This window comes from Crocodylus porosus, unplaced genomic scaffold (assembly GCF_001723895.1).
Source record: "Crocodylus porosus isolate Cpor-Errol unplaced genomic scaffold, CroPor_comp1, whole genome shotgun sequence".
In the NCBI taxonomy this organism is placed as follows: domain Eukaryota; kingdom Metazoa; phylum Chordata; order Crocodylia; family Crocodylidae; genus Crocodylus; species Crocodylus porosus.
Window position 1 is genome coordinate 103,009,639 of NW_017728931.1, and position 26,799 is coordinate 103,036,437.

A 26,799-nucleotide genomic window follows, 5' to 3' on the forward strand; every position below is an offset into this window, starting at 1 on the left:
TTTCCTCATAGGGCTGGCCACGGAGGCCGTCAACCATACGAGTGGCCTCCTCTGGACCCTCTCCAGGTTCTCCACATCCTTCTTGAAGTGCGGTACCCAGAACTGGACACAGTACTCCAGCTGTGGCCTGACCAGCGCCGCATAGAGTGGGAGCAACACCTGTCTGGACCTGTTAGTGATGCCCCTGTTAATGTATGACAGGGTGCGTTGGGTCTGCCTATTGCTTCATCGCATTGGTGACTCATATTCATCCTGGAGTCAATCCTGACTCCAAGATCCCTCTCTGCCTCTGTCCTACTGAGAGGGTCAACCCCTAACATATAACCATAATGCTGGTTCCCTCTCCCCAGGTGCAGCACCCTGCACTTGTCCTTGTTGAACCGCATCCTGTTCGCATTCGCTCAATTCTCTAACCTATCCAGGTCTGCCTGAATGCAGTCCCTGCCTGCCGGTGTACTCACTTTACCCCACAGCTTGGTGTCATCAACGAACTTGAACAGGGTGCTCTCCACACCCTCGTCCAGGTCGCTAATGAAGATGTTGAACAGCACCGGTCCAAGGACCGAGCCCTGTGGGACTCCGCTGCCCACACCCTCCCAGGTCGACATTGACCCGTCCACCACCACCCTCTGGGTTCGCCCCTGGAGCCAGTTTGCCACCCATGTGACCATGCATTCGTCAATGCCGCAGTCCCTCAGCTTGCCCACCAGAATTGGGTGGGACATTGTGTCGAAGGCATTCTGGAAGTCGAAGAAGATGACATCAACTTCTTTCTTCCCATCTAAGGTCTTTGTTACCTGGTCATACAAAGAGACCAGGTTAGTCAGGCAGGATTGGCCTTGCATGAACCCATGCTGGTTACCCCCCAACATCACTTCCCCTGCAGGGCTCTCACAAATGTGGCCCTTGATAATTTTTTCAAAGACCTTCCCCAGAAGAATTGAGACTTTCAGGGAGAGATGAAGAGAGAGTGGCAGTGGGAGCAGAAATAGGGTAGATGAAGAGACTAGAGTGAGTACAAACCAAACTTGTCAGTGTCAGGAGAAATAAGTTCTGAGGAGAAGAGGAGTGGAGATGATGAAAGATTTTGTCCAAGGAAAAGACTGACTGGTCAATGAGATCCTTTGCAGAGTGAAGAGAATGCAGGAGTGGTGACAGCTTTAGGAAAGAATCAGTGGATATGAAAAAATGCTGGCATTTATAGGCATGGGATTCAATGAGGGGAGAAGCAAAGTGACTTCACAAGGAAGAAGCAGAAAAAAATTATCAAAGCCCATATCAGGACTACAGGAAGTCTACATGGTCTCTGAATCTCCTCCAGGGCTGCTAAATACCAGATTTTGGGATTGGCAGAGAAATGATAAACTGGGGCGGAGTGGGAAGGGAAGGAAAGAAGAGTTAAATGGGAGTAGGGATAGTTGATATAGATTGGCTTAACAACTAAATATATGGGCTTAGGGGGAGGAAGATGTGCAAGGAAAGCTGGGACTTAAACTCAGATCGCCCATGTGGTAGGCAGAAATGTTGCCACACAGCCACCAGTGGTGGCACTGTATCAGCCTGCTAGGGGTCTTGGCTTTCCTGGAGCCCCAGCCTCATGTCGAGCTTCCTGGCCTCTGACTGGAGGAGCTGGAAGCAGAGCTGGGAACCTCTCAGGTCGCTGCTCAGATCCTTGCTAGAACAGGGAAGCCTCTTCTGCTGGCTGTAGCCTCTCATAGGGGATCCTGGAGCCCAGTGGGGAGCCTCTCTTGCTGGTTGCACGCCACATTGCTGAGAGTCCCACTGCTGCCTGCAGGTCCTGCTCTTTCAGGCTCTTCCAGGGCATTGCTTCTGCCCCACTGACTCAGCTCTTGCCAGCTTTGTGAAGCTCCTTCCTTGTTGTCCCTCGCTGGTCTCTCTTGAGTCAGCCCATGCTGCCCTTTTTACCCCCCACCAGGTGACCCAAGGGGCCAATCAGGGGACACAAGGGGTGAGTCTCTGGGGCCTGATTGGTGAGGAAAGGGAATCCCAAGTCCTCCAATCATCTTTTGCCATTTCAAAACCCCTGGGCTAAGTCACTGCCAGCTAGTCTGTCACACCAGTAAGGGATTTCAGTTTAAGAAAAGGCATGGGACAGATGGAGGTGATTGTTGGTAAAGGAAGTGAGTTCATGGCTAGATATAGGGGTATTGATATCTTCTAGTTGGTCCAATAAAAGATATCAGATTTACCCATAGACAGTATGATAAGGCAGGGAGAGGGAAATTGAAAAGCTCAGGATCATCAACAGATGCATTCAGTCTACAGAAGCAGTCCTTCCTCACCCCCACCCCCTGTCCTTTGCCTCAGAGTGCTAGCCAGGGGCCGGGGTCTGGCAACACTTCCACCCCTTGAGCAGTAAGCAGAAGAAAAAGTCTGGAGAGGGCTGCTTCCCCCTCCTCCTCCAGGCACACCATGGCTGGGGACTGTGCAAGCCAGGATGGGGTTTTACACCTCTCCCTAATCATAGTCAGACCTGGCCATACCCCACCTTAGCTCAGCTCTATGGAAGGGAAGGGAGGGCTCACTCTAGCACCCCCCCAGCTTCTAGCATGAGCCACTGCAGGCATGTTGCCTGTATTACCTGTATCAAAAGTGAATGTCTATCCACTTGCAAAGCAGTTAGGCTAACCTGCAAAGATTGAACCAATTCAGGCGCAGGCCTTTTGAATGTCTGTCGCTAGTCCAGAAGTTCAGGGCACATAAACTGCTTTCAAAATTGTCAAAACCAGTTTAAAATAAACTTGGATGGATTTAGTATCAGACTTAACTGATTTATATTAAACCAGTTTTTTGAACTTCTGTTCCAGATCCCCTCTAGATTCAAGTCAATTTTTAGTCCACCAGCATCCCACAATGCTTTGCATCTTGCAGGGTGGGCAGGTTAGGCTTGGCCCAAGCTGTCTGCTCCAGCCAAAAGGGAGGTGTGCTCTAGCACCTACCAGCTTCTGGCCTGGGCCACTGCAGGCATGTGACTGTATTTCCGGAATCAAAAGTGAACCTCTGTTCACTTGCTTATTGGTTCAGTCTACAGAGTTTAGACTAACTTGCAAAGATTGAATCAATTCAGCCTTGGGCTTTTTGACTGTCTGTACTTAGCCATAAGTAGTAATTTACTTTATTAATTTAGTTCCTATTCAACATCTCTCTTCTCAGCTTTTCCCATCTTCTGTGCCTAAGATTCAAAATTTGCTGCATGACCTTTACCACATGGTGGACCCAATGAGAAGACTTGGTTCAGTCCTGACAGCACATTGGCTTCTTTCCAGTTTACTTGAACAGTTCCAGTTCAGGAATAAAGAGGCACACACAAATTTGGTTGGATGGTAAGTCAGCTTTCTGATAATATTTCTACATAGTGTGTGGCTCCAGTAACTTCAGTGGTACTTTTTACTTCAGTGGTTATTTGCAACATGAGATGCTGGTCATTGTGACTAATTATGAAAGCCATTCCGTTTTTAAGGTTGGAACTGTTTCCACATAAAGTGCATTTTTGGCCTCTTTACTTTTCCCTCTAATGCCAAGTAGTATTGGTGTAGAAAGTAACATGGAACTGTGATGGATTTCTTTTAGAAAATTTCAACAGAATTATGCAAGGTTTTTTTGACTCCCATAAGAACTAGGTACAGTATTTACCAGAGTTCGTAGAGATTACCTTGGGATAGACAGAAATTTCTGTTCCAGTTCTGCCTCTGGTACTGACTCAAGGGGTGACTTTCAGCAAGTTAATTTCAGTTGGCCTATTTTTTAATTTGTTAGTGACTTGGCACTGCACAGGTTATCTAATATTTATATAGCAGTTTGAAAATGTAAAGTTCTGAGTAATTGCTATAAGTAATAAGTTTTATTATTCTTGTTACCCATATATAAAAACCAAGTCAAAGATGCTGCATCTGAAATTAATAGCGTCTTCACTCCCCGTCCCCCCATAATCCAAAAACAAGGAACATGTCTTAACTGGGGGAGTATGGTATGTGAGAATATATGGGATATGATCTCTGCCAGTTTGCCAAAATATTTTAGCTTTGTCTATCAAAGCTTACCAGTCATCATCAGGTTTTTTTTTAATTTAGGCTGCACCGCTTATCAACTTTGATAAAGTGACATAACTTTTTTTTCCTTCAAGTTGGACATTTCTGTATGGTCATGTGCTGTCACCTATTTACGGGGGTGGCCAACTTGCAGCTTGTGCATCACAAGTGGCATGGGCAGTCTCTGTGTGTAACGTGGCACACTGGGGAGGGGACACACAGCACAGGGGCAGATTGAGCAGGGAACACAGGGCAGGAAGTAGAAAGCAAAACAGTAGGACTGTTAACAGTAGGACTGTTTTAGAGTCCCACTGCTACCTGCAGGTCCTGCTCTTTCAGGCTCTTCCAGGGCATTGCTTCTGCCCCACTGACTCAGCTCAGCTAACTGGGCAGGGAAAAGGGATCAAAGGAAGGGTGTGGGGCTGATCTGTAGTATGCTTGCCAAAAAGGTCAACCCCCCTGTTCTATTACATGCCATAGGTCAGCCTGCCTATTCACAAATTACCTGTAGTAGCTGCACTAAAAGAGAAGTTCTGCTGATCCACTGAATAGATGCTTCTGTTTTGGAAATGGTTAATCTTGATCTTTTTACCTCATTGTTCCAAGTGTGTAACCATCTGCCATTGGTGTTATCTGTATGGGTATAGTTAGGAGTGCTGGAAAGGTGGAAAGAGGTAAGTCAAGCTTCATCCCATACCTTATTTAAGCATTTTTTTAAACTTTGATTAAGCTGAAGTTCAGAGCCTTGATGAGTATCTCATCAGGACTGTTCTAGTTTTTACAGAATTGGAGCCAGGTTTTCAGTGAATCTCTTTAATTGTTTCTTTGTATCTGTATGTGTAAAATCTATTTCCATTTTGTTCCAGTTGTATGGTCAACTACTCATTTTATATTACAAGATGACAGGTAAGGGAAATCACTGAAAAATGTCCTGTTTTTACCGACTTTATGTAGTATTGCAGCTTACTGCTCATGGATCCAGAGAATAGAGCCTTAGCCTGAACCCTGTACAGTTTTAACTATTGTAGCGAAGTTAGTGAGCTTTCTGAATTCCTTCTACAGGAGAAGCAAGAAGAGTTCCAGAAACTCATCCAGAATGATTATGAAACGGTCTAAGCTTAGGTGAGAAGGAACATTTCATGGATATCACTACATTTGTAATCATCATTTAAAGGAGATTGTGAATATGAACAGTTATAAGGCAGCATCTAGGTGGCACAGGCTCAAAGTTCACACCTACTGATCCTGATTTGCCAGCAACGAAAGTGTTAGTAGCCTCTTTTCCTGTCTCAGAATTCTGTATGGTTTAATATTATGCAGTGAAAAATTTCAGCAATTTCTTTTAATAATCCTTTATGCAATTTACATTAAAATATTAGTTAGGATATTTAGCCACGAACTTTTTATGATGTCCCCCACCCTTCACAGTGGTTTTGTGTCTTTTTAGATCTTAAGCTGATATGATACAGGTTTCTGTGACAGTGAATTTCCTTAGGGGGACCTCACAGGGAATCATTTTTGGGAAAAAGATACAAACTCTTTCCTTGTCATTTCTTGCTATCAGTCATATAGTGTGCAAATAGAACAAAGCCTATTGCCAGCCTCCAATCATGTCCAAAAATGGGTTTGACTAATTTTAACAAGAAATGTGCTGATTTAACATATCTGGAGCTGCTGACATATTTATGAGTGGTTGCAAATAGCTAGTCCTCATTTGTTAAAGACCAGATTTTCATGTTTCATAACAGTTAAACATATAATTTAGTTTTGGATTAGCCAATACGTACAAATGCATGGGATAATATTACTTGTGTTTGCTTTGTTCCTTTGTATAAACCCATACTGACCTCAATCTAGGAGTGTGCCATTCCACAACTCTTCATTTGTTTGGGGGACGAGGGAGAGTGTACAAATTGTAATCCGATCTGCATATTTGTAAAAAAAGTGACACAAACAGTTAAAGGGATTTTGCTTTCATTCTTGAATTCAATTTTCCCTTATTTTCTTCTACTGTTTAGCTGCTCTTTTGTGATATACTTTGTCTTTTCCTCTTTTTCTTGCTGTGGACTACTGTTTGTTTGTTAGGAACTTTGATTGTTCTGTGAAGTTAATTTCAGATGAGATTGTTAGTACTGGGAACTTATATCCAAAAGTAATATCATTATGCTAAGACTGGATATATAGGGATTTGTAAAAAAATTTTTGGGGGGTTCTGTTCTTTTCATTGAGCAAGAAACATCTTTTCTGTTCCATTTGTAGGAATTCTTCCCTGGAAAATGAGAGTATTAAACAGAGAGCTCCTTTCAACCAAACAAGGGGTAGTAAAGGTAGGAAATCAGAACCTATATTTCTTCTGTACAACTCTGATAATATGTCTGATGTTTCTTCCATCCCTGCTTTCCAACTAAAAAGAACTGACTCATTTCCTTAACATAAAAAGCCACCAGGTGTTACTGGGAAAAACTCTAGTGAGTTGGTTTTGTGGTTTTATTTCTGCAATGAATACAGGTAACATGTACCCCAAACTGAAATGAATAAGCTTGACTTAATATTTTTTAATTAACTCTCAATGTGGGTTTTCTTTTATTGTGGGTTGTGAATAGTAGTTGCATGTAGTCTGTACAGCAGAACATTGTTCATTTGTTTTTGTTTGTCTTTTAGTGTTGCACTTTTTCAATGAGACTAAAGAAAGACGCTGCAGTCATGGTAAGCCAAGATCTTTGTATTAGCAGAATGTGCGATTTGAAAGATGCATTTCAACAATTTTCCTTCAGTGTCTGTATATGGCAGTGGTGCTCAGCTTTTTGACCCTAGAGGCCAGGTGAGTGGGGTGGTCCCAGCTCACTGGCCAGATCGAGCCCAGTGCACCAGGATCAGGCCCTAAGGCCTAGCACCCCTTCCCCCTGGGATTAGTCACTAGCGCCTTGCACTGGCCCTGCCTGTACTAGGATCAGGTGTCTGATTCATTGCACAGGGACCGGGGCTCCCTGGGTCTGGAAACTGGCAGTGGGGGAGCAGTGCCACTGCTGTCCCATCACCCAGCTTCTGCAACCCTGGGGAGGCTCACAGGCTAAATGCCACGGGGCCAGGAGCCGGATCTGGCTCTGGTATACAGTTCTTTAGGGACTGGGGTGCCTTTTGGCCCTTAGAAACTAAACCAAGGATTTTTTTTTAAAACAGAAATGTTTCTGAATCAGTCAATAATAGGACAAGGTATGTAAAATAAGCCTCAAGCGCAAAGTGAGAAATTATCATGCTTTTTGGAATGGCGATATTCTAATGATCCAAAAGCCTTGGTTGCTTTTTATGCTATGGTTATACCATTTGTTTTTTACATAGAACTTTTTCAAGGACAATTGCAGTTTCTCTATTCACTTAGAATTGTTTTTTATAAAGAGGTCTTGTAAATTTAGTTGTATGGATTACATTTATTTGCCTACAATAGAGATATGAGTATCACCATTTATGTTTGAAAAGGCATAATTTGAAAAGGCTTAGCTCAGCATTGTATGTAATCAAAATGGATGATTCTATGATTTTAGTAATTTGGGTTCCCTAGTATCCTGAAGAATATTAGTTCAGTACTTTACCCTTCCTGATCAAATATTTTCTGTACAATGTAATATTTATGGTCCTCCTGTGATGTGGAATGAGATGTTTAAATATAAAATCAGACTAAAACCCAACCGTTGCCTTTCAACATTAAATTTCACTTGTTTAACATCTCTTGCCATCACTAGCCAGGCAGTTTCCTAGTCAACTGCATTAATACGTAATTTTACAAATATACTTTCTTATTTTTATAGCTAGATGAAATTATGTAAGAGCTACATGTGGCTACATGGTGGTTGGTTCATTATGGGGTACAATGAGCTCTGTGGGTCAAAGCAAAGATAAGAAATAAAACTTCATTTTATGCGTGGATGTCATAGACCTGCTCAGAAGATGAAGAGCTTGTCTAAATTAGCTCCTTAGATTCTGTATGTTGTGATATTACAGCTGCTGGGGCTTTTCCTCTGTTTCCTTAACTGTGCTATATTATATATAGAAATCACTCTAACAGGGCATGGCAGAACACCTTTGGGCAGGTTGAGAGTGGCCCAGTGAGGAGCAGTATGAAAGAGTATGAAAGAGGCCTTGTCAAAGGCTGTGTGAGAGGGGGTGGTATGAAAGAGACCCTGTGAAGGTAGAGTGTTTGAGCTGAATGCTAGAGGCCCTACAAGGGGCAGAGTTTGGCCCGGCTTTGGGCCGGTGCTATAACCAACTTACAATGCCATCTGTGAGGCATGGGACAAGGTATTGGAGAGGTTGGAGCTGTGTATAATGCCTTAAGCATCAGGGCATTTAATGGCCAGCCTCCTGTATTCAACACCAGTTATTTATACAACAAGTTGTGGCAGGCGAGACAGGGCAGACTGTCCTAGACAGGAATGATGACAAAATTGGGTGGGCCGACGTTGAGACTTGGCCCTGAGCTGTCCCCTGTTACACAGGGTAAGACAAATTGCTATTTAGTGGTGAGGAATCTTCAACCCAATGGGTCTCATCTCCTCTCTCTTACTAAACTCAAAGGTCAGTCAGGAAGATGTTAATTCCAAACCATGAACATTCCTATTTTAGGTGATTGACCCCATGGTTTTGTTCCCATTATAAGATTTTTCTTCTAAGGTTTTCCCCGAGCTACTTTTTCTTAAGGCTATTCATGGTTTCTCAGGGAAGCAGAGTGTATCAGAAACAATGTGTGCTCTACCAGAGGCATATAACATCTTGGAGACTGGTCTGTACTTAAGAATAATATCCTTTGACCACTTGTATTACCTCAACTCTCTGTGCTGGATGCTTTGAATAAAAATATAACCTAAATTCTGCTCTTGGTTAAACCTCTGTAACATGGGAGAAACTGCATTTCAGTCTGTACCACAGTAAACATAGACTACGTGCATCATTTAAGTCCCACTTTGGCCATGTATTCAGCCTCCAGATTTGTTCAGATATTTTGGTGATAGAATTCACTGGCTGGAATGTTTGTAGAAGTCACTGATGTTTAAAAAATATTGGAGAATATTGGAAGGCAAAATTAAGTTGTAAGTATATCATTCTAGCAGGTCAGCTGGAAATAATTTCAACAGCTTTGTCACAAATTTTCTCCAGGCAAATAATTATTCTCAGAAAGCAGCTGGTAGATAAAGCAAAATAATGAGTACAGTTTTGAAAATTATGATCTATTTGTAGATAATTCACAAACAGGAGAGAAGGCAGAATTTGCTGAATGAGGATTCTTAAAAAAAAATCATTCTGCTGTATTACAAATGACCCCAGAGTCTAAATCACCATGTGATCAGTTCTTCTATACGGGTGTTTCCAACAGACTGAGTTTTCCTGGCAACTACACTTTTATATAAAGTCTGCACACAGACTGGTACATACCTAAGCAGGTTATGAATTTTTGTCATAATGCCCATGTAAGTTTCAATTAACCCACTGGAGACAGGGTTTCATGATCCTAATCCCTAACTTTCCAAAGTCTTATTCAGATATTTAATGTTATGAATCCTACTGAGGTAATTAGCCAGTGATTGATTAAAACCTTGTAGTGGTCTGAAAATTTATCTCAAATGGCAGAACAAAATCATTTAACATGTTGTAGTTCAAGTGAAAGACTGCTTTTATGAATTGTAGCTTAATAACGTCGCAACTGTTGCATGTTTTAAAATGTTCATATATTTCAGTTTTCTTTCTTGATGCCTTCTTGGTACAGATAAAGATACACTGTCTCATATCAGGCAGATCTTCACCAGTCCACATGTGGACCTGAATCCTAAATTTAACCCAAGGATCAGAGAATACTACTTTGAAGTCCCATTTGACATGGTGACAGTGAAGATTGGAGCAGAACCTTCTAACTGTCAGTGCCAAGTGCACCTCGATGAGAAGAAAGGACCAAGGTAGCGGGGTTTGAAAAACTCATGCTAGGCTAGACCTTCTTAAAGCTGGAGAAATGGCAAAGGCTTTCAGATACTTCTCTGCATTTTCAAAAGCATGGAGCACGTGAAAAATTAAAATTACAAAAGGAGACTGGTATTCACAGACATCTCTATTCATTTACATTTTGTATTTATTTATCCCTATATTGAAGATGTATCAATTATAATTTGTTGTAGTCTCTATTAAACTCCAGTTAAAACACAGAAGTGCTAGGGTCTCATTCCAGCATTTTATATAAATCTAAGCACTCAAACCACAAATTTGGAGAGAATATACAGTTCTTGCACTGCAGACTTGCCTTTCAAATTAAGCCTGCTGTTTTTGTTTTGTTCTGGTTTTTTTTTCATTTTTGTTTTTTTTTGGTTGGGCTGCTGGAGGGCTTGACTAGTTAGGTCACAATCACTGACATTTTGTCATTCTTTCCATAAAACTATAGGTGGTAAAACAAGCATGAGCAAAATCCCGTTAAATAATGATTTTGATGTAGGCTGTTGCCACATCATACTACAGAGCTCGGTACTCTAATTTACTGATACACATAGACATGTGTGCAAAGTACTGTGAGATTTTTCAGAAAAAGGCATTATACAAATATGTAGCTATTTTTTGAGAGAGAAGTTTTGAAAGGTTAAATTCCATCCATTTCAGCCATTCTTAGCTTACTGTACAGCAAAAACCTCTCCAGTTTTGCTTGTCTAGCATACTAAAGGGCTTTCTAGGATGCTGTCATGTTTGGATGGTACACAATTTCAAGGATTAGCTAATGCTTCTAATCTCATTTGTCTCCCTGTTGGCTTAACCACTGACTTGAATCTTCCAGAAACTATTGACTCTAGCGGCATCATCCATAGGTTTCTTGCCAAATTTGTTGTCACTGATAGTGAGTCTGAAGTTCTCTCTCATGTCTAAGTAGCAAAGCTAAAATTATGTCTTGAGGTTGATTCTGGTACTATTTTGTTTTGTAATTTTAAAAAAATGTCCTTGCCAACCATGTTTGATACCATTATTATGAACCAAAATATATGTAAATTGCAATGGAAAATATGGTACAGCTCTAGCCTGGTTTAATGTTGAGCCTGTCTCATTTATTGTTTTTCCTTGCAGTGTTGCTAATTACCCTCTTGGCTTGGGAATTAACAAAATCAGTATTCTAGTAACAGATGAATCTCAACCCAACCCTGAGATTGTGAGCAGCTATATAATCACTGTTTATCGAGAAGACCGCCCAAGTCTGCCTTTGTTTGATGACTATATGGTGTGTGGTTTTGTGCAGGTACTGTTCATTTTTTTAAATTAATACTTTGTGTGTGTGTGTGTGTGTGTGTGTGTGTGTGTACAGCCTAATTCTGATTTCTTAGTCAGAAGTAAATTGAGGGAAGCCATTGTAGAACCAGTTTCAGTGGAATGAGTTCAAGATCCTAAATCTCTAGGAATTCTCAATCCACTGATCCACCTATTGAATGAATTATGGCATTACAGCACTATTGGTTGTAAGTGTCAATTTTGTATTTATGTATTCAGTATTGAAAACTCCAAGCTGAGTTGATATGACCTTGGTCAACCCCCTACTCATAATATTGTAGCTTTCTTTGGAAGAAGAGTTAGAGTTAACAAGGTACTAATGCAGATATGGTATAGTTTCTGTAGCTAGGCCCACTGGTGAAATCGATGGCAGTTCTTTTTGATGGCAAATCAGCTATAGTTGCACCATGCTTAACAGTGTCCAGGACAGATATTGAGGCTGTTTTTGAATGCAACTAGACTTGAAGACCAAGACAAACAAGTAAAACCTTACTAGAGGTGCTACAGGAAGGAATGGTTGTAGCTTAGATGGTGCTTGTTTCAACTCCTTGTATAGGCAAATATAATCTGTATGTAGCACTAATGAGACTTTTAAAGAAGGAAACAAAGAGACTCTGAGGCTGCTTACAGACACAAAAAAAACAAAACAAAACAGCACTTTACTTTTAGCTCAGTGTTCCCCTGAGCACAGCAGTGCATGCCTGGAAAGAGGCATCGTGTCAGTTTGACCCAGCTTGCCCAACATCTGTAAAGACTGCATGTGCCAGTAGGGCTTTTTGTCACTTTTATCTAATAGCTGATTGAATCGGCTATTAGATAGAAGTGCCAAAACCCCCCACTGAAGCATGTGATCTACACAGATGTTGGGCAAGCCAAGTCAAACTGATGTGATGCCTCTTCCAGTAAATTGCTGGTTTTTGTTTTTTGGGGGTGAGGAGTTTCACATACGTCAGCAGCCTGAGGGTTTAATTTTTAATGGAGAAAAAGTGATAAAGGAACAGGTATAGGGTGTGAAACAGCCCCAAACAGTATTACGCAGACCTTTGAAGATTGAAGATTAAAGACTAGAAAAATTGAAACTTGATATAATGGGCCAGGGTCTGTGAGCTTTTGGGAAGAATGAAGACTCAGGAAATTGTGACAAGCAAACAGGCAGAACTGCAAGAAATAATATTTTCTTGAACACAATATCATATGCGCAGACTGTTATTTCTGCTCCTGTCACAAGCCTCCAGTTTTACGATGTGTCTCTTTTTCATAAACACTTAATTCTCTTTCCCTAAGCCTCTCAGCATACTACAAAAGAGGCCACAGTAGTTGAAGTGGGAGATGACAAATGTGTTAGAGTATTTGTTTTAATATTATGAAGAAATAAACAGATGAGCTTGGAACAAAAGCCAGAGACTATCCCTGTGGATAGAAAATTGCATGGTTGTCAGTAACTATCCCAGTCTACAGAGTCATTAAAAACGAAGTAATCAGAACAAATATATGGCAAAATTCTCTTTTCTAATCCTTATGTGAACCAAGTACATAATGTGCCATGGATCTACACTATAGATGGGAGAGGACAGCATGGTTCTCAAATTGAAATTAAATCCAGCACTAGCCACAGAGCTCTGGTATAGTACCAAAGTTTATCCTGGCATACTCAAAGTTTAACAGTCAGCTCTTCACAGAGTTTAATGTCTCTATGCCTAATCTAATCTGTTGCGAAACTATGGGATCCAGGGACAATCTCTGCTAAAATGATTTATACTTGCACATCTTCCATGCTTATGTTAAAAGTACTTTCATTGTTTAAGCTCTCAAAGGCTAGGGACAGAAATTATGCATAAACTGGTATAAACGATTGGAAACTGGTTCAAATCTGTAACACAACAGAAGTTCAGTGCACATAAACCTGGATGAATATAGTATCAGACTTAATTTGTTAAGTTAAATTGGTTTATTCAATCCCAGATCCCCTCCAGATTCAAGTTAACTTGCAGTTCCCCAGTATCCCAGGATGCTTTGTACCTCCTCTGGAAGCTCTGCCTTTCAGGGTAGGTGAGAGAGCCTTGGCGCAAGCTGTCTGCTCCAGCCAAGCAGGGAGGCATGCTCTGGCACCTCCTGGCTTCCAGCTTGGGCCACTGCAGGCATGTGGCTACATCATTTGCTTGTCAGGTCAATCTATGCAGTTTACACTATCCTGCAAAGGTTTGATTGATTCAGCCTCTGGCTTTTTGGCTGTCTGTACTTAGCCAAATACTCCAATGAAGATATATTGTGCAGTAAACCTTCATTTTTAAGTTTTTATTGCCTATCAATATGTTTTTCGTAGGTAGGTCTGTTCTGTGTTCGGGGGGTGGGGGGATTAATGCTTATCCTAAGAAGTGATTAGTTTTCTTAATCAATACCAGAAGTGATTGTGATAGCATGTCAGGGAAGAATCTATTAAAAATATGAGCACGGAAACATTTTAGGCAATGTACAATAGCAAAACAGGCACATAGCCTCAAAATAAAATGAAATATACAAGTAATGTAAAAATTGACTTTTCTATTTTCCACTTTTCTTGATGTATACTACTTCCTGTTTTCATAATTTTTTTGTTTAAATGAAGGCTATGGTTTACTTTTATAAGTGACAAGTATATCTGGCTAGTTTATAGTCAGGAGAGGATCAAGAACTGATTAAAAATAGATTTTCAAACAAGAATCTTTATGCTTTTTTCCATGCTGTCCCTCATACCTCAGAAGTGCTCCCTTTCTCTACACAGTGACCTCACTGTGCTCCTTCAAGATCGTTCAAGTTCAACAGCATAGTTTGCTGATGTCCTATGATCACTGCTTGCCATTCTGATTGATATGGTTTCATTATTTCCTTGTGATTCCCCATTTGTCTATATCCTGTTGTTTCTTGTCTTATACTTAAATTTTAAGGTTTTAGGAGCCTATGTTTGTGGAGCACATAAGGTAGTGGGGCTGTGGTTCATGACTGGAGCTCCTACGTGCTACAGTAGTAGAAATAATAATATCAGCATAAGTTCTATAAAGTCTAAAATCAGGTTGCAGTTGGAGGTGGCTCAGTGACAGACTTGATTTAGTAATCAGGAGCAAGTTGTAATGAAACAAGAATAGCAATAGGTGAGTATGGGTCATGCTGTTAAGAAACTAAACTTTCATCTTGTAATCAACCCCTTTATAACGCCCCCAGTCTGGAGAATGTATCTGGTATTAGGAACAGGAATTCATGCTATTGCATGTCCTCCCATATGAGTATTTACGCTGCTGTTAAGGTTTTATTCTCATATTTATGATCCCAAGTTAAAACCTTTCAAGTACTGTCATGGTAAAGAGGTCTGGAATGATTAAAATGAAAAGTGCTTTGTAAGATTTTTTTGACTGAACTGTATTTGATGCACAGATGTGAGATGGTGTTTTCTAATCAATATATTACATAATTGTTCCAAACTAGGAAGAGCTTTAATAGCTTAGAGTAAAAATGAGATGAAAAGCATTTCTGAGGTATCTCATGGGGATGATGATTCAATATGTGATTTTTTTAATAGCATTTTTCTTTTAGGTATGCTGAAGGCAAACCTATCAGTAACCATGTTGTTGAATTAAAAAAAGATAAACAGTGGTTTAGAACTGGAGATATATAAGTGGCACCCAAAGAGCCCCAAAGCATTGTAATTCTTTTTTGATTTTTTTCTATGTTTGTTAAGGTAGGTTATACAGTATTTTCTTTAGATTTATTTATTGACAGAAAACACATTTGAAGAACTCTAAATATTGTAGGTATATTATGCTTTCTGTCTCACCAAGTACCTCACACTTCAGCTCAGTGTGTTAATAGTCACTGATCAATGGCTTCAGTGCTTATTCTTAGAAACCAAACACCTGTTTCAGGAGCAAAAGGATAAATACAGCGTGAACTGATGAAGTCTACTTTGGACACTTGACTAGGCACAATGGGGATCATGCATGGGGAAGAAAAGGTCAATGACAGTGGTGTGGTCTTTCTCACAGTAAACTTCAGTTAAAATTCTAATCCAGAGAGGTTTTTTTAAACTTTCTTTTATGTTTAATCCCGTTAGGATATTCAAGTTTCACTGCAAGCTGATACCATGATGAAGGTTACAATACAAAGACAGAGTTGGGGATGTTGTTTCCAGTCCTCTAACAATTCTCATGCATTTGAGTAATCCTGGATTAAGTTCAAGGTTATTCAGTTAATAAGTGTGTCGTTCTGAGCCTTGCAGAGTCTAAGTACCAAATTATTGTCCTTTCACTTTTTTTGATAGCAGCCATAATATCCTCATTAAAACCAAATTAATGGGAGAATCACCATTTTAAGAGATTTCTGTTCCCTTTCACTGTGCATTCTGCTGTCTTGCAGTTCTGTATTACCCATTAATGAAAACATGTTGTTTTTGTTTTGTTTTTAGTTTAATTTTATGATTATAAATAACATTTGAAGTATTTGCATTTTGACTGCCATGACACTACTGCTATATTTCCAGTGCTCTTGTCCATATCTGTATAAGAAATACACAATACAAGGTGGTAGAAACAAGAGATTATTTTTATAATACAGGGCTATTGGCATAACTGACCTATGAAAGAATACAAAGCAACTGTATTTACTCAAATATAAGATGAAGTCCCTCCTCCTCATCAGTATGGAGGAAGAAAGCTTACAACTGCATACAAGAAAACCTCATTAAATATATCATCTGTTGTTAAACTGCTGCCAAAAACAGTACATGCTCAGGAATGGAAAAAAAACTATGATTAAACTATGGTCAACACAAGCATGACTGTGCCCGTCTGACTTCAAATGCCTGCTCATGTGCTGCTTTGGTCCGGATGGTAGAGGGTATATGCTCTCCAGCTTCATGGGTTCCCTGAGGTGGGCTTTGGTTGTCCCTCTGGCCTTCCCCAAACTTTCCTGCCATGTCTTTGAATGTTATATCAGTGTGGGGTTTGGCCTTGACGTTCCCCTTAGGGATGATCACTCCACCTGCAGGATGTTTGTGGGGCTCCACCTCCCCTACATGACAGCCTTACACCAACCTCTGGTGGGGCGCCAGATCTTGACACGGCTGCCTCTCCAGTGTTGATATTCCTTGTGCCCTATTGTATACCTCTTTATCTTTGGGGAAGGATAATTAGCTGGCCCGGGCTCTAAGCCTGCAATCCCCATGAGCTGGTTGGCTCTCTTCTTGGGGTCCGAGGGTACCCCTATCGAGCAGGGGTAAAGGAATAAAATGAAGAAAAGAAACCAAAAGGACCTAAAAAGATCTTCTTATCTGGTGTCCTACTGGTCAGCTTTCCCAGCCCTCCTGCCTGAACTTGGCAGTGCTCCCCCAACGCTGGTCCTGTGGGGTTCCTCTCTCCTCTCCACCCCTAGCCCAGCTCCCAGACCTGGTACCTGGGAACGGTCGAGTGTGGGGACACCTTTGTTTCCCCAAGGTTGGCTTCAGCCTCTTCCTTGAGCTTATTGTCCTGGTTGCACTGCTGCTGGGCATCTCCCTCGACAAACCTCCTTGGCAGCACTAGGGGGAAGTCACTCCCAGCACTCTGCCCCTCTTGGGGCTTGATCTCAGTGCCCCTGGTATGAGGAGCTCTCGGTACTTCCCCAGCTGCCCATCGCCCGGGTGTTCCAGATTTGCACTGGCCCCACCTACTACCGGCACGGAGAGCCTCCACCTCCTCACTGGCTCTCCCCTCCCTACTGCTGGCGGCTGTTTTATCCCTGTCAGCTGGTGCATCCTTGTACATCACCCGCTGGCCTTAATTGCATAAAGGCTGGTTTGTAAACCGCGCAGGCTTTTCTCTTAGAACTTCTAGTGTCGCTCCTCCTGCAGGTAAGTGATTGTTTTGTATTTCTTTCTTTATTTTACTGTTTCTTCCCGCATCGAGCCCTGTGGGTGAGGCTTCCCAGCCCCTCACTCTCCCCAGGACAATGACTATAAACCACATGGCCCATATTGAGAAAACATACCGATGGGAACCTACCAGAAAGATGTTAGTACAGCCCGTCTGAATATGATATGGTAGTGCCCATTGCATGCAGTCCCCCTCAGCACTAACTCTTTTTCAAGGCACAGTGAACTACCACACTGAATACATTTATACTTTCTCTTCACTCCCACATTTGAGCTATTCCTTTCTTTCCCATTTCTAGGTTGCCCTGCATAGATGTTTTTGGAGGATCCCAGGATTCATGGCAAGAACACCTGGTTCCAGTACTGAGTTGGGGGGCTAATTAGCACATGAATCCTTACACATACTGATTAGTGCTGAGCTATGAGGTCACCATGGCTTGAAATGCTGTTGTCTCTACTGGGGCCCACCCAATGAACTTCATAGAAAATCGTGAACCTTTTGGCTCTGGGCTAATATGATATATGGCTTGTACTCTCCTCTATATAAGGAGGTACAAAAGTACTGCTTAAAAGTATGTTTGCTGGGTACCTGTGTTAAAACTTTCATCAGTTAAATATATATATAAAATGCATTAGTTCATCAGTCAGTATTTTCAGATTTGCTCCTCATTCCCATGTGCTTAGTGAGAGCAGGGCCTGACAGTGTGGGAGACAGGGGGAAGAATTGCAGGGGGAAGAAATAGAGGGGTGGCAGAGGGCAAGGGCCCCCCCTGACTCTTCTAGATTTATTTTCTGAGCTGTAGCAGTGGGAGGGGGACATATTCAAGGCAAACTGCCAATAATTAGATAACATGCCTGGAAAATTATAACAATTTATAAATTTTCCAGGTATAGAATCTACTTATTGGGAGGGTCATCTTATAATCGGGGTCAGCTTATATTCAAGTAAATATTGTAGTCTTGCATTGATGTAAAAGGCAGGGCTAATGGAGACAACCAGTTCAGTCATTTTTTATGTTAGGCATTGTATTTGGCGAATTATTCATTTATCTCACTAAAATGTTCTTACTATTACCTCTTTCACTTTTCATATAGGTTTAGATATCTTCATGGAAATGATTAGTGAGATGCAAAGACTAGATATGGTAATACTCTGGGGATTTTTACCTGCAGTATCTTCCTATCATATTTTATTATTTTTCATGTATATTTATTAATATTATTATTTAGTTGTCTACAATTTTGTGCTGTGAGGCAAAGGTTAGCTAGTGTAGTATTTGCGAGTTTTAGTGTTTATCATTATCGTTACATTTCTGTAAAACACAAAGTATAAAAGATTAGTGCTAAGAATAAGTTTCTACCTCTTTGAAAGTTGTTACTGTTTTGAGAGAGTATTTTCCTATGTGTAAAATGAGGAATAATGGTGGAATCACTAAAGTGAACTTTGGTTCACTTGTGCTGTCTCTATATATTTTATTTAGTTAATCTATACAGGTGCCTTGAGAATCATTCCAGCTGGTATAATTTTTTAAAGAGCAGGCATTGTACCTAGATTTTCTTATTTCTTATATATATAACTATAAATGCTTTTACTACTTCCTGGGCATGTCTACACAAGATGCTTTCACTGTGCAGTAGTGTAGTTTACTGTGAAATAAGCATGTGCGTCTACATGTGCACATGCTTACTATGCAGTAGACCTCGCTAATAGTGAGTAGATTTCCTACCTGCAAATGCAAGTAGCAAATTTGCTTTCGATTAGTAACGATGACGTAGATAGAGTTCATGTAGACAATTGACTGGGAGCAAATCTGCTCCTGGTCAGCCGCCCACAGGGGGTGGGAAATTTCTTCCTGCCCCCAGGAACTGCCTGCTGCTGGGACAGGCTTCACCACCAGAGCCTGAGAGGGGACTATGTTCCCCTACCCTGGCAGCAGGGAGCTCCAAACCCCCAGCTCCAAGATTGCGATTGGGGTGTGGGGGCTGGGAGATGCTTTTCTCCCAGCCCTGCCTCCACCATCAAGATCGGGGAGTAGGGGATTGGGGGAGCGAGGAGCTGGGAGATAAGGGTCTCTCTGTGCCAGCCCCATGGTTGAGGAGCTGGTGCTGGAAAATAAGGATCTCCCAGTCCTGGCCCTGTGACTGTGAAGCTGGTGCTGGAAGCTCCTTGCTGCCAGGGGTGTGGAGCCTGTTCCCCACTGAGCTCTGCAATTGTGGCAGGATGGGGAGGTTGTTCCCCACTCAGTTCTGCATTGCCAGAACTGAGTGGGGAACAGGCTCCCCAGCATCTGCCCCACATGTGGGGCCGGGGCTGGGAACTGTCCTGGCCAGGGCCAGATCCCAACCCCATGCCCTGATCGGGTGATTGAGGCCTGGGGCTTGGAAAGAGCTGCAGGGATGGGGTAGGAACCAGCCCCCTGCCTCAATGTGCTGGTGGGGCAATTAGCAACAAAGTAGCTGATCAGGAAACCAGGGCCAGGAGCACCCTGCTGCCAGGACAGGGGGACATTGTCCCCATCCCAGCAGCAGGCAGCCCTTGGGGGCAGGGTGTAATGTGCCAGGCTACTTGGAAGGGAAATATGAGGAGACCAAAGTTATGCTGAATCCTAACCTTTGTGAATTTTCTAACTGCAGTTAGATGGCTGCGTAAGTGCCACTTAGGTGTATAAAGAAGAAGAAATAGGATCTTACCTCAGGTATATATGCCACTCAGGATAGATTGCATTCATCTGCAGAAGTAAACTTCAGGATGATTGTATAGGATGGAAGTTGTATAGAAGAGTATGGGGACGCTAGTACTGTATAAGATAATGAACATGAACACTGATGTGGACAGGCTTTAAACTGATTGGAAGGATTGAGAGCAGTGCGGGATGTCATGCAAGTGTGTAAATGACAGCAAAATATATGAGAGAAGTTGTAGTGACTGAATCTTGGATCAAGCTCCAAAACTGAATGAGGAATGTACTCCTAGTGAGAATAATTTATTAGACAGGCAACAAGAGATACATGAGCAGAAATGGATGAAAACCTCATGAAAAGAAGGTAACAATATAAGTGGTTTGTCAAAAAAGAATTTAAAAAAAAATGGATTCATGTGTGCACAGTAAATGTTTGACAGCAGGGCCTCTGAGCATGCTTAACCACCCAAGTGGTTGAGTCTGGGCTTTCAGGTGGACTCATTCAAGGCTGTCTAGGAAGATGGCATGTGGTTCATGGACCCCACCAGCTGCTTCTTGTAGTGGTTCACATGTTGCCTACACAGAGGGGGTCCATGTACTACCAGAAGTGGGGGCTGGTCTATGTGCTGGTAGCACAGCCTGCGTGGCCATGAGCCAGGGGGTCTGCGTGCATCCCAGGGACTGAATGCTGCTGTCACATCTGGCCCTTGACCACACTGAAGTTGGACAGCCCTGTTGAGTGACCTTGAAGGTTATTAGCCCATGTGTAGTGCTGTGGAGGAATGGATGTACTACTTTTCTTTTAGAAGCAGCCTGCCTGGCATATTTGAAGGATCTGCAGCTTTACTATCAAATTGTGTAGACAGGATCTGAGAGTTTAAATACAGCTGCACAGGAACAGCCTGTTTCCAGAGATAAGTTAAAGCAAAGATAGAGGGTAAGAGGGATTTGAGACCAAAATATAGGATTTGTTGTTAGACATCAGAGAACCTGCAGTTCATATTATAAAAGGATCTATCAGAAATGAGTATAAAGTACTGCATGGCAAAGTGGGTGGTGGTAAGTACTGGATGCTCTACAACATGGCATCCAGTACAGGGACACTTAACAAGTTTTGGTGACCGTCCTCCTTCTGGCACAGTCTGTATTAGACAGTCTGTAATAGTAATGTAATCACTTTTACTGGTTATAAAATGATTTTGTCCTGTAGAATTTTTTTAATGCTTGTCAAAAAACAAAGTTGTTCCTAAGCTACTAAATGGTTGGTAACAAAATGGTTTTGTGCCATAAAAAAACTGGGGTGGGGGGACAGGAGAGTGAAGGGTCAGTTTTCTGATGGGGAAAAAAAATTGAATCAAGTGGAAACTTCACATGAAAATTTTTGTTTGGCTGAGAACTTAAATTTCCAACTAAAATTTTGTGATCAGTCCTAATAATAACATGCCCTCCACTGTGATGGAGGCCATGAAGCATGTGATTCATCAGCAGCCCCTTGCCCCTCAGAAGTTAGTCCTGTCTTAGGTTATTAGAAGTGAGATGCTGGTGAATGCTCCAACTTAGATTTTTGTTCAAGGATGACAGGGAGGGAAAGACAATATTTTCACTGTTCATTTTAATAAGTTTGTAAGATACAAAGATACTCCAGTGATAGATACCTGACAAAAACCTAGATATCTAGTTTTTAATGAGTAGGACTTTCATGTGTAGAGAAAATATTACGTTTGGAAATCATTGCTGCTGAATAGCTGTGGTGGTGGAAAAGAACAACAGGCTAAAATGTGCTTGCATTGCTTTTTTTACATTAAATCATACATATGAAGTTCTCAAATCTCATATGGTTTAAGACATTGACTAAGACAGTGAAAATTTGGTTCATATAAACCTGATGAAGACAAATAAATAGTTTTGAACCCATTTCTACAAAAACAAACAAACAAAACCTCATTCCTACAAAAATTGGAATGAATTCAGGAAAAAGCCAAAAAATAATTTAGTAGTAATGGAAAAGCTGGTCACATGGGAAATATTCTCAGCTAGTGTAAATCTTCATGGTTCCATTATTTTCAGTCAAACTATATAAATACACCAGCTGAGTATTGTTCCAGGAGAGAGATACATATCTGCTCAGCCCCATACTCTATGCTTTATTACTGAGTTCCTGAACTTGCATGATAACTACTGGGATAGACATGAAGTATTTGTCAGGTCAGTAATTATTTATTACAGGCCCTGCTTATTTATGAATTGGTTGAATGAAAACTCAGGATAACATGAAGACCATTTAACCTGTATTTGAAATATTTAAAGAAGAAAAAACTATGACTGTTTAAAGTGTATACTATTGATTATAAATGTAAGTACCTGGAATCTCTTAGGGGCACCTAAAGGTTCAATTTAACATTGCAAAACTGAGCTGAAGTGAATGTATCTTGTATATACATTCTGATATAAAGGAAAATATGACAATTATAAATATACTGCTTGTTGCTTATAGGGTTAATTTTGTCCCAGTTCCAGATAATGGAATATTTCATTAAGTCAGTATGTGTTGGCTTCATCAGAACCATTTGGAAGAAAATAAATAGCCATGCTTTCTTATGATGATTTAAAATATTACTTTGTAGATGAATCAGAGAAACAACCATTGTGATACAGAACTGTATAGATGAACACATGATGCAAGTAGACACTGAATTCCAATTGAAACAGAAATTGTCTTAGATTAGATAAGTGAACTATTTTAGTTTGCTATTCTGCAGGTGTGTCTACACATGCAATTAATGTGCCTGAATTACCTGCATAGAAAATTCAGGCTCATTAAAGTGTTCTCTGGCACAAGTCTACACATGCCTCCCTGTTGGGAGCAAACTGAGCCAGACCAGAGCAGCCCAGGGGGAGCTGCTCCTGCACTGCTCTTCCCCCTACAGCAGCTAGGGGAAGCTCCAGGCTTACCTTGAGTGTCATCCCTGAGCTTGTAGGGAACATGGGGGCTTAGCTTTTAGCTTAGAGGTTTAACCCCCTAGGCTGACTGGGAGTAACTTGCTCCTGGTTGGTGTCTACACATGCATTAGGGCACATTAATGCACTGGTTTTCTAGTACCTGTATATACAGGCACTAGAAAACGCCACATTAGACTAATATACAGTAATTGCTGTGCATGTGTAGACAATGACACTTTACAGTGCATTAGATTAGTCAAATGCACAGTAAAGCATCTCATGTAGATGCACCCTGCTTCTAATAGTGGCCAATAAAGCTTGCTCCAACAGAATGTAGAAAATCCCTGCAGCAGTAGATTAAGCCACCTTGCTTTGGGAATTAGTGTCATGCTTGTTTCTACTTTGGTAAGGAGCAAATGCCTGCTTTCCACAGCTGGACAGTTACACTTCTACATTATACATATTTTTATTTTACATCATAGTGTGTAGTGCCAATACAGAGCTTTGACTTCACTGGGGCTCTGAACAGGTTTAGGAGTTTGCTTGGGTAGGTTTGCTTGCAGGATTGAGGTGTAAAATAGGGAAAACAAACATAAAAGAGGGGAATGGATTATTCTGTGTTTTATTGTACATTTCATTAAGCATGAAAAGAGAGCAGAAGGAAAATCTTTCTGGCTGATATAAGATAATAGATATAAGAACTGTGTTAGTTTTAGGGATTGTATTAGAAAAAAGAAATGTCCATCTTTCATATCACAGAGGGTAAAAGTAACTTTTTTACTATTAATAAAACTTGTTAATACATGCTTTCTTCCTAAGTCAAAAGTCTGCCCAAGCCAAGCAGTCAACTGTGCCAGCATCATTAAAGCACAAGTGTTTCTGTAGCCAGTGACCCCCAAGGGAATTATGTGGCTAACATTACATTCATCTTCCTTTTACTCTCCAGCCTGATTGACCACCTATCCAGTTACTGCTTGGTTGACTGGAAGGGGAAGAGGGCATGGGCACTTCAACACAAGTCCAGAGTATGATTCCAACTCACGCCTTTGGAGCTGGAGCAGTATACCTTAGTCACTTTCATACCTGGCTCCAGCAGTTGTCTTCTAAAAGATCAGTGCAATATAGTGGCAAAAATGTATGTATAGTGGGTATTTTAGCTCAGTCATTACACTGCTATTAAAGATGCCTAGAATGTAGTTCTTTGGAATAATAGGTTGTCACAGTGCACACGGGTGCCCTGCGCCTAAAAGCAGAAATGGCAGGAGAGACCCCCTAGTGGTGAGAAGGGGGAGGCTCAATTGCCAGTCACCAGGGCAGCACAGGTGCTGGTTGCCAGGGAAACCAAGGGGGTCAGCTGACAGGAAGGGGCAGGGCTTGGCCCCTTCTTAAGCCCAAGCATAAGGCCAGGAGAGCAGTTCCCCTCTGGCGGCCAAGGAGGGGGGAGCTCAGCCAGTACACAGGGAAAGGGGAAGGTGGACTGCAGGAGCATCCCCTGGTTGCAGCTGAGTTGAAGTATTTTACTGGTAGGGACAGAACATGGATTTTTGACCGGGTGGTTTAGTTTAGGTTATAGCCCAGGGGCTTTGTGTTTTGTGTTTACTATTTAACCGGAGGACCGGGTGAGGCTATTAGGGGTGGAGGAGGCCTCATAGGGACGCCATGGTAGCATGGGGTTTTCTGGCACTGGAGAGGGCTCAGCATTGTTTGGGGGCTCATTGGCCCCAGCCCTGGAGCCCCGGAGCTAGGGGGCAGCAGGGACCCCTGGAGCAAGAGGGGGCAGCAAGAAGCCCCGGAGTGAGAGGGGGCAGTGAGAAGCCCCGGAGCTGGGGGGCAGCAGGGAGCCCCGGAGCAAGAGGGGGCAGCGAGGAGCCTTGGAGCTAGGGGGCAGTGAGAAGCCCAGAGCTAGAGGGCAGAGAGGGGCCCCAGAAGTAAAGAAGAGGGCCAAGGCATAGGGCAAATCATGTCAAGTACCATCTGTGAGGCTTGGGCTGCGATGTAGGGGAGGAAAAAGGAGCCGCAGGTAGCACCCCCTGACACCGGGCATATAAAGTGGGCAGCCTCCCACTAGTTACATCACTCAATCAATTAAGATCAAGGCATGGCAGGCGAGTAAGCAGGCGTTTAGCCCAAGACAGGAAGGCAGAGCCACCAACAGGAAGGCTCCAGCACGCTAGACCTGTTACATAGGAACACAGAACTGTATTATTTGCATTTCTTGTGGTCAGATTTTCTGTAGATCGTATGTAGGAATGAAGTACCTGTAATCAATGGTAACCTACAACTCCATACTTTGGAGTTAGATCTTCTCTCCAGTAGATTAAAACTAACCCCCCAAACCTAGCACCTCTTAATTGTAAATAATTTGGATGTGGATCTTAACACAGTCTTTGTAGTTCACATCCATTAGGAGTCTGGGAGATGTCTATAGTTGCTTTAATCAAGTTACTAGGGACCTCACCCCTAGTTCTGGGGTTAGCAGTATAAAAATGGTATGCTTGGAGTTGTTGTTTAGATCCCATTATACATGTTGTACTTCATTGGTTTCAGCTGTGTACTTGAGGAATTTCCTGTATAGCATTTGATGAAGTATTATTACCAAATATAAAAAAGGAACTGCAATAAAACAGATATTCCATCTTTTCTTGTTCACAGTCATAGGCAGAGATTGAAAGGGGTGCAAAAGTCCTGCATAGAACCCTCATTGTTGCAACTGAGGGCACATGTATGTACTGAGAATGTTGGGAAAACGAATTGCTTCAATGGATATGCAAGGAATTAATTTGCCATGTCCTTATGCAAGTACTACTCTATAAGCCAGACAATAGGATTAATTTTCAGTGATTTTATTTATTTATTTTTTAAATTGTTACTAATGATTGAAGTGACATCAGCTAACTTATTTCACTTACAATCAGCAGCTGGTAGAAGGATTAATTTGGTACATCACTTACCTCACTTAAGATCCTTTTGTGTATGGCTTTTAGCCTCTTTTTCTCTTATCCTCTCTTTCCTTAGGCAACAGCATTGCTGTAGTGAAGAACTAGTTATAATTAGCAATGATCTCACTCTTCATCACAGTTCATATTCATGCCAGTGAGCCTCATTCCTTGTGGCACCTCACAGTTCAGCAATCCAGAGCTTTCTTATATATATCTCCTTCTCTTTCTACCCTTTGCTGGCTGCCTTTAGACATCCCATTCAAGAAACCTTGTACTAGGCCTCATGATTCTGACCAGATGAATCATTTTTTTTTTGTTTATTAACAAAAGACCTTTGGTTGCTATTATGCTGCCATGTTAAAATGTTTTTAGCATCTCAAGATAATACTTGGGAATTGGCTTAGAAAAGATGCATGTTAAAAACACCAACAGATAAGTTCCATTCCTTTTCATGTTCACTGTATTGCCCCAGAACTAATGGATTTATCAGGCACTAAATAAATTCTGTGCTTAATCTGATTATTTATTTATATCATCCATGGGTATGCATGTTGCTTCAGAGTGGATCCAGGATGCTAAAAAGGGAGTTGCCGTGGTGGAAATTGTGCAGTGGTCCATGTGCCCTCTGGCTGAGACTTTTGACAGGAAAGGGGGGTGCAGCTGCACCCTGCCTTCCCCCAGGATCCACTCATGATATTGGTTTAGAGACATATACTTCCAAAATCTTGTCTAAAGCACCTGGTGTGAAGCTTATATCCAAAAGTCCTGTACAGATGTAATTCAGTATTTATACAGTATTTATTCACTAGCGTCAGTGAATTTGGTAACAAAGATGCAGCTAGCTTTAGTGAGTACATAGACACTTGTCTGACAATAGCATTGCAAGGTTGATTAGTATTTTAAACTCCATTTTACAGAGCAAGAAATTGAGGTACAGAGAAAATTGATTTCTCCAAAGTCGTATTGAATCTTTGGCAAAGACTGGAGTAGACCCCATATTTTCTGGTTCCCTGTTTTTAACCGCA

The 26,799-nt window shown here is 41.6% G+C and overlaps 1 protein-coding gene across 1 annotated transcript in view; it reads left to right on the top strand.

The window, feature by feature from the left end:
• The window catches only part of CPED1 (cadherin like and PC-esterase domain containing 1), a 225,958-nt gene that overhangs the window by 87,318 nt on the left and 111,841 nt on the right, over positions 1-26,799 (top strand). The window contains exons 11-16 of the mRNA XM_019543955.1: positions 3,175-3,344; positions 5,112-5,171; positions 6,309-6,376; positions 6,711-6,755; positions 9,808-9,994; positions 11,139-11,307. Coding sequence (XP_019399500.1) covers positions 3,175-3,344; positions 5,112-5,171; positions 6,309-6,376; positions 6,711-6,755; positions 9,808-9,994; positions 11,139-11,307 — 699 coding nt within the window. The remainder of the gene's footprint in view (positions 1-3,174; positions 3,345-5,111; positions 5,172-6,308; positions 6,377-6,710; positions 6,756-9,807; positions 9,995-11,138; positions 11,308-26,799) is intronic.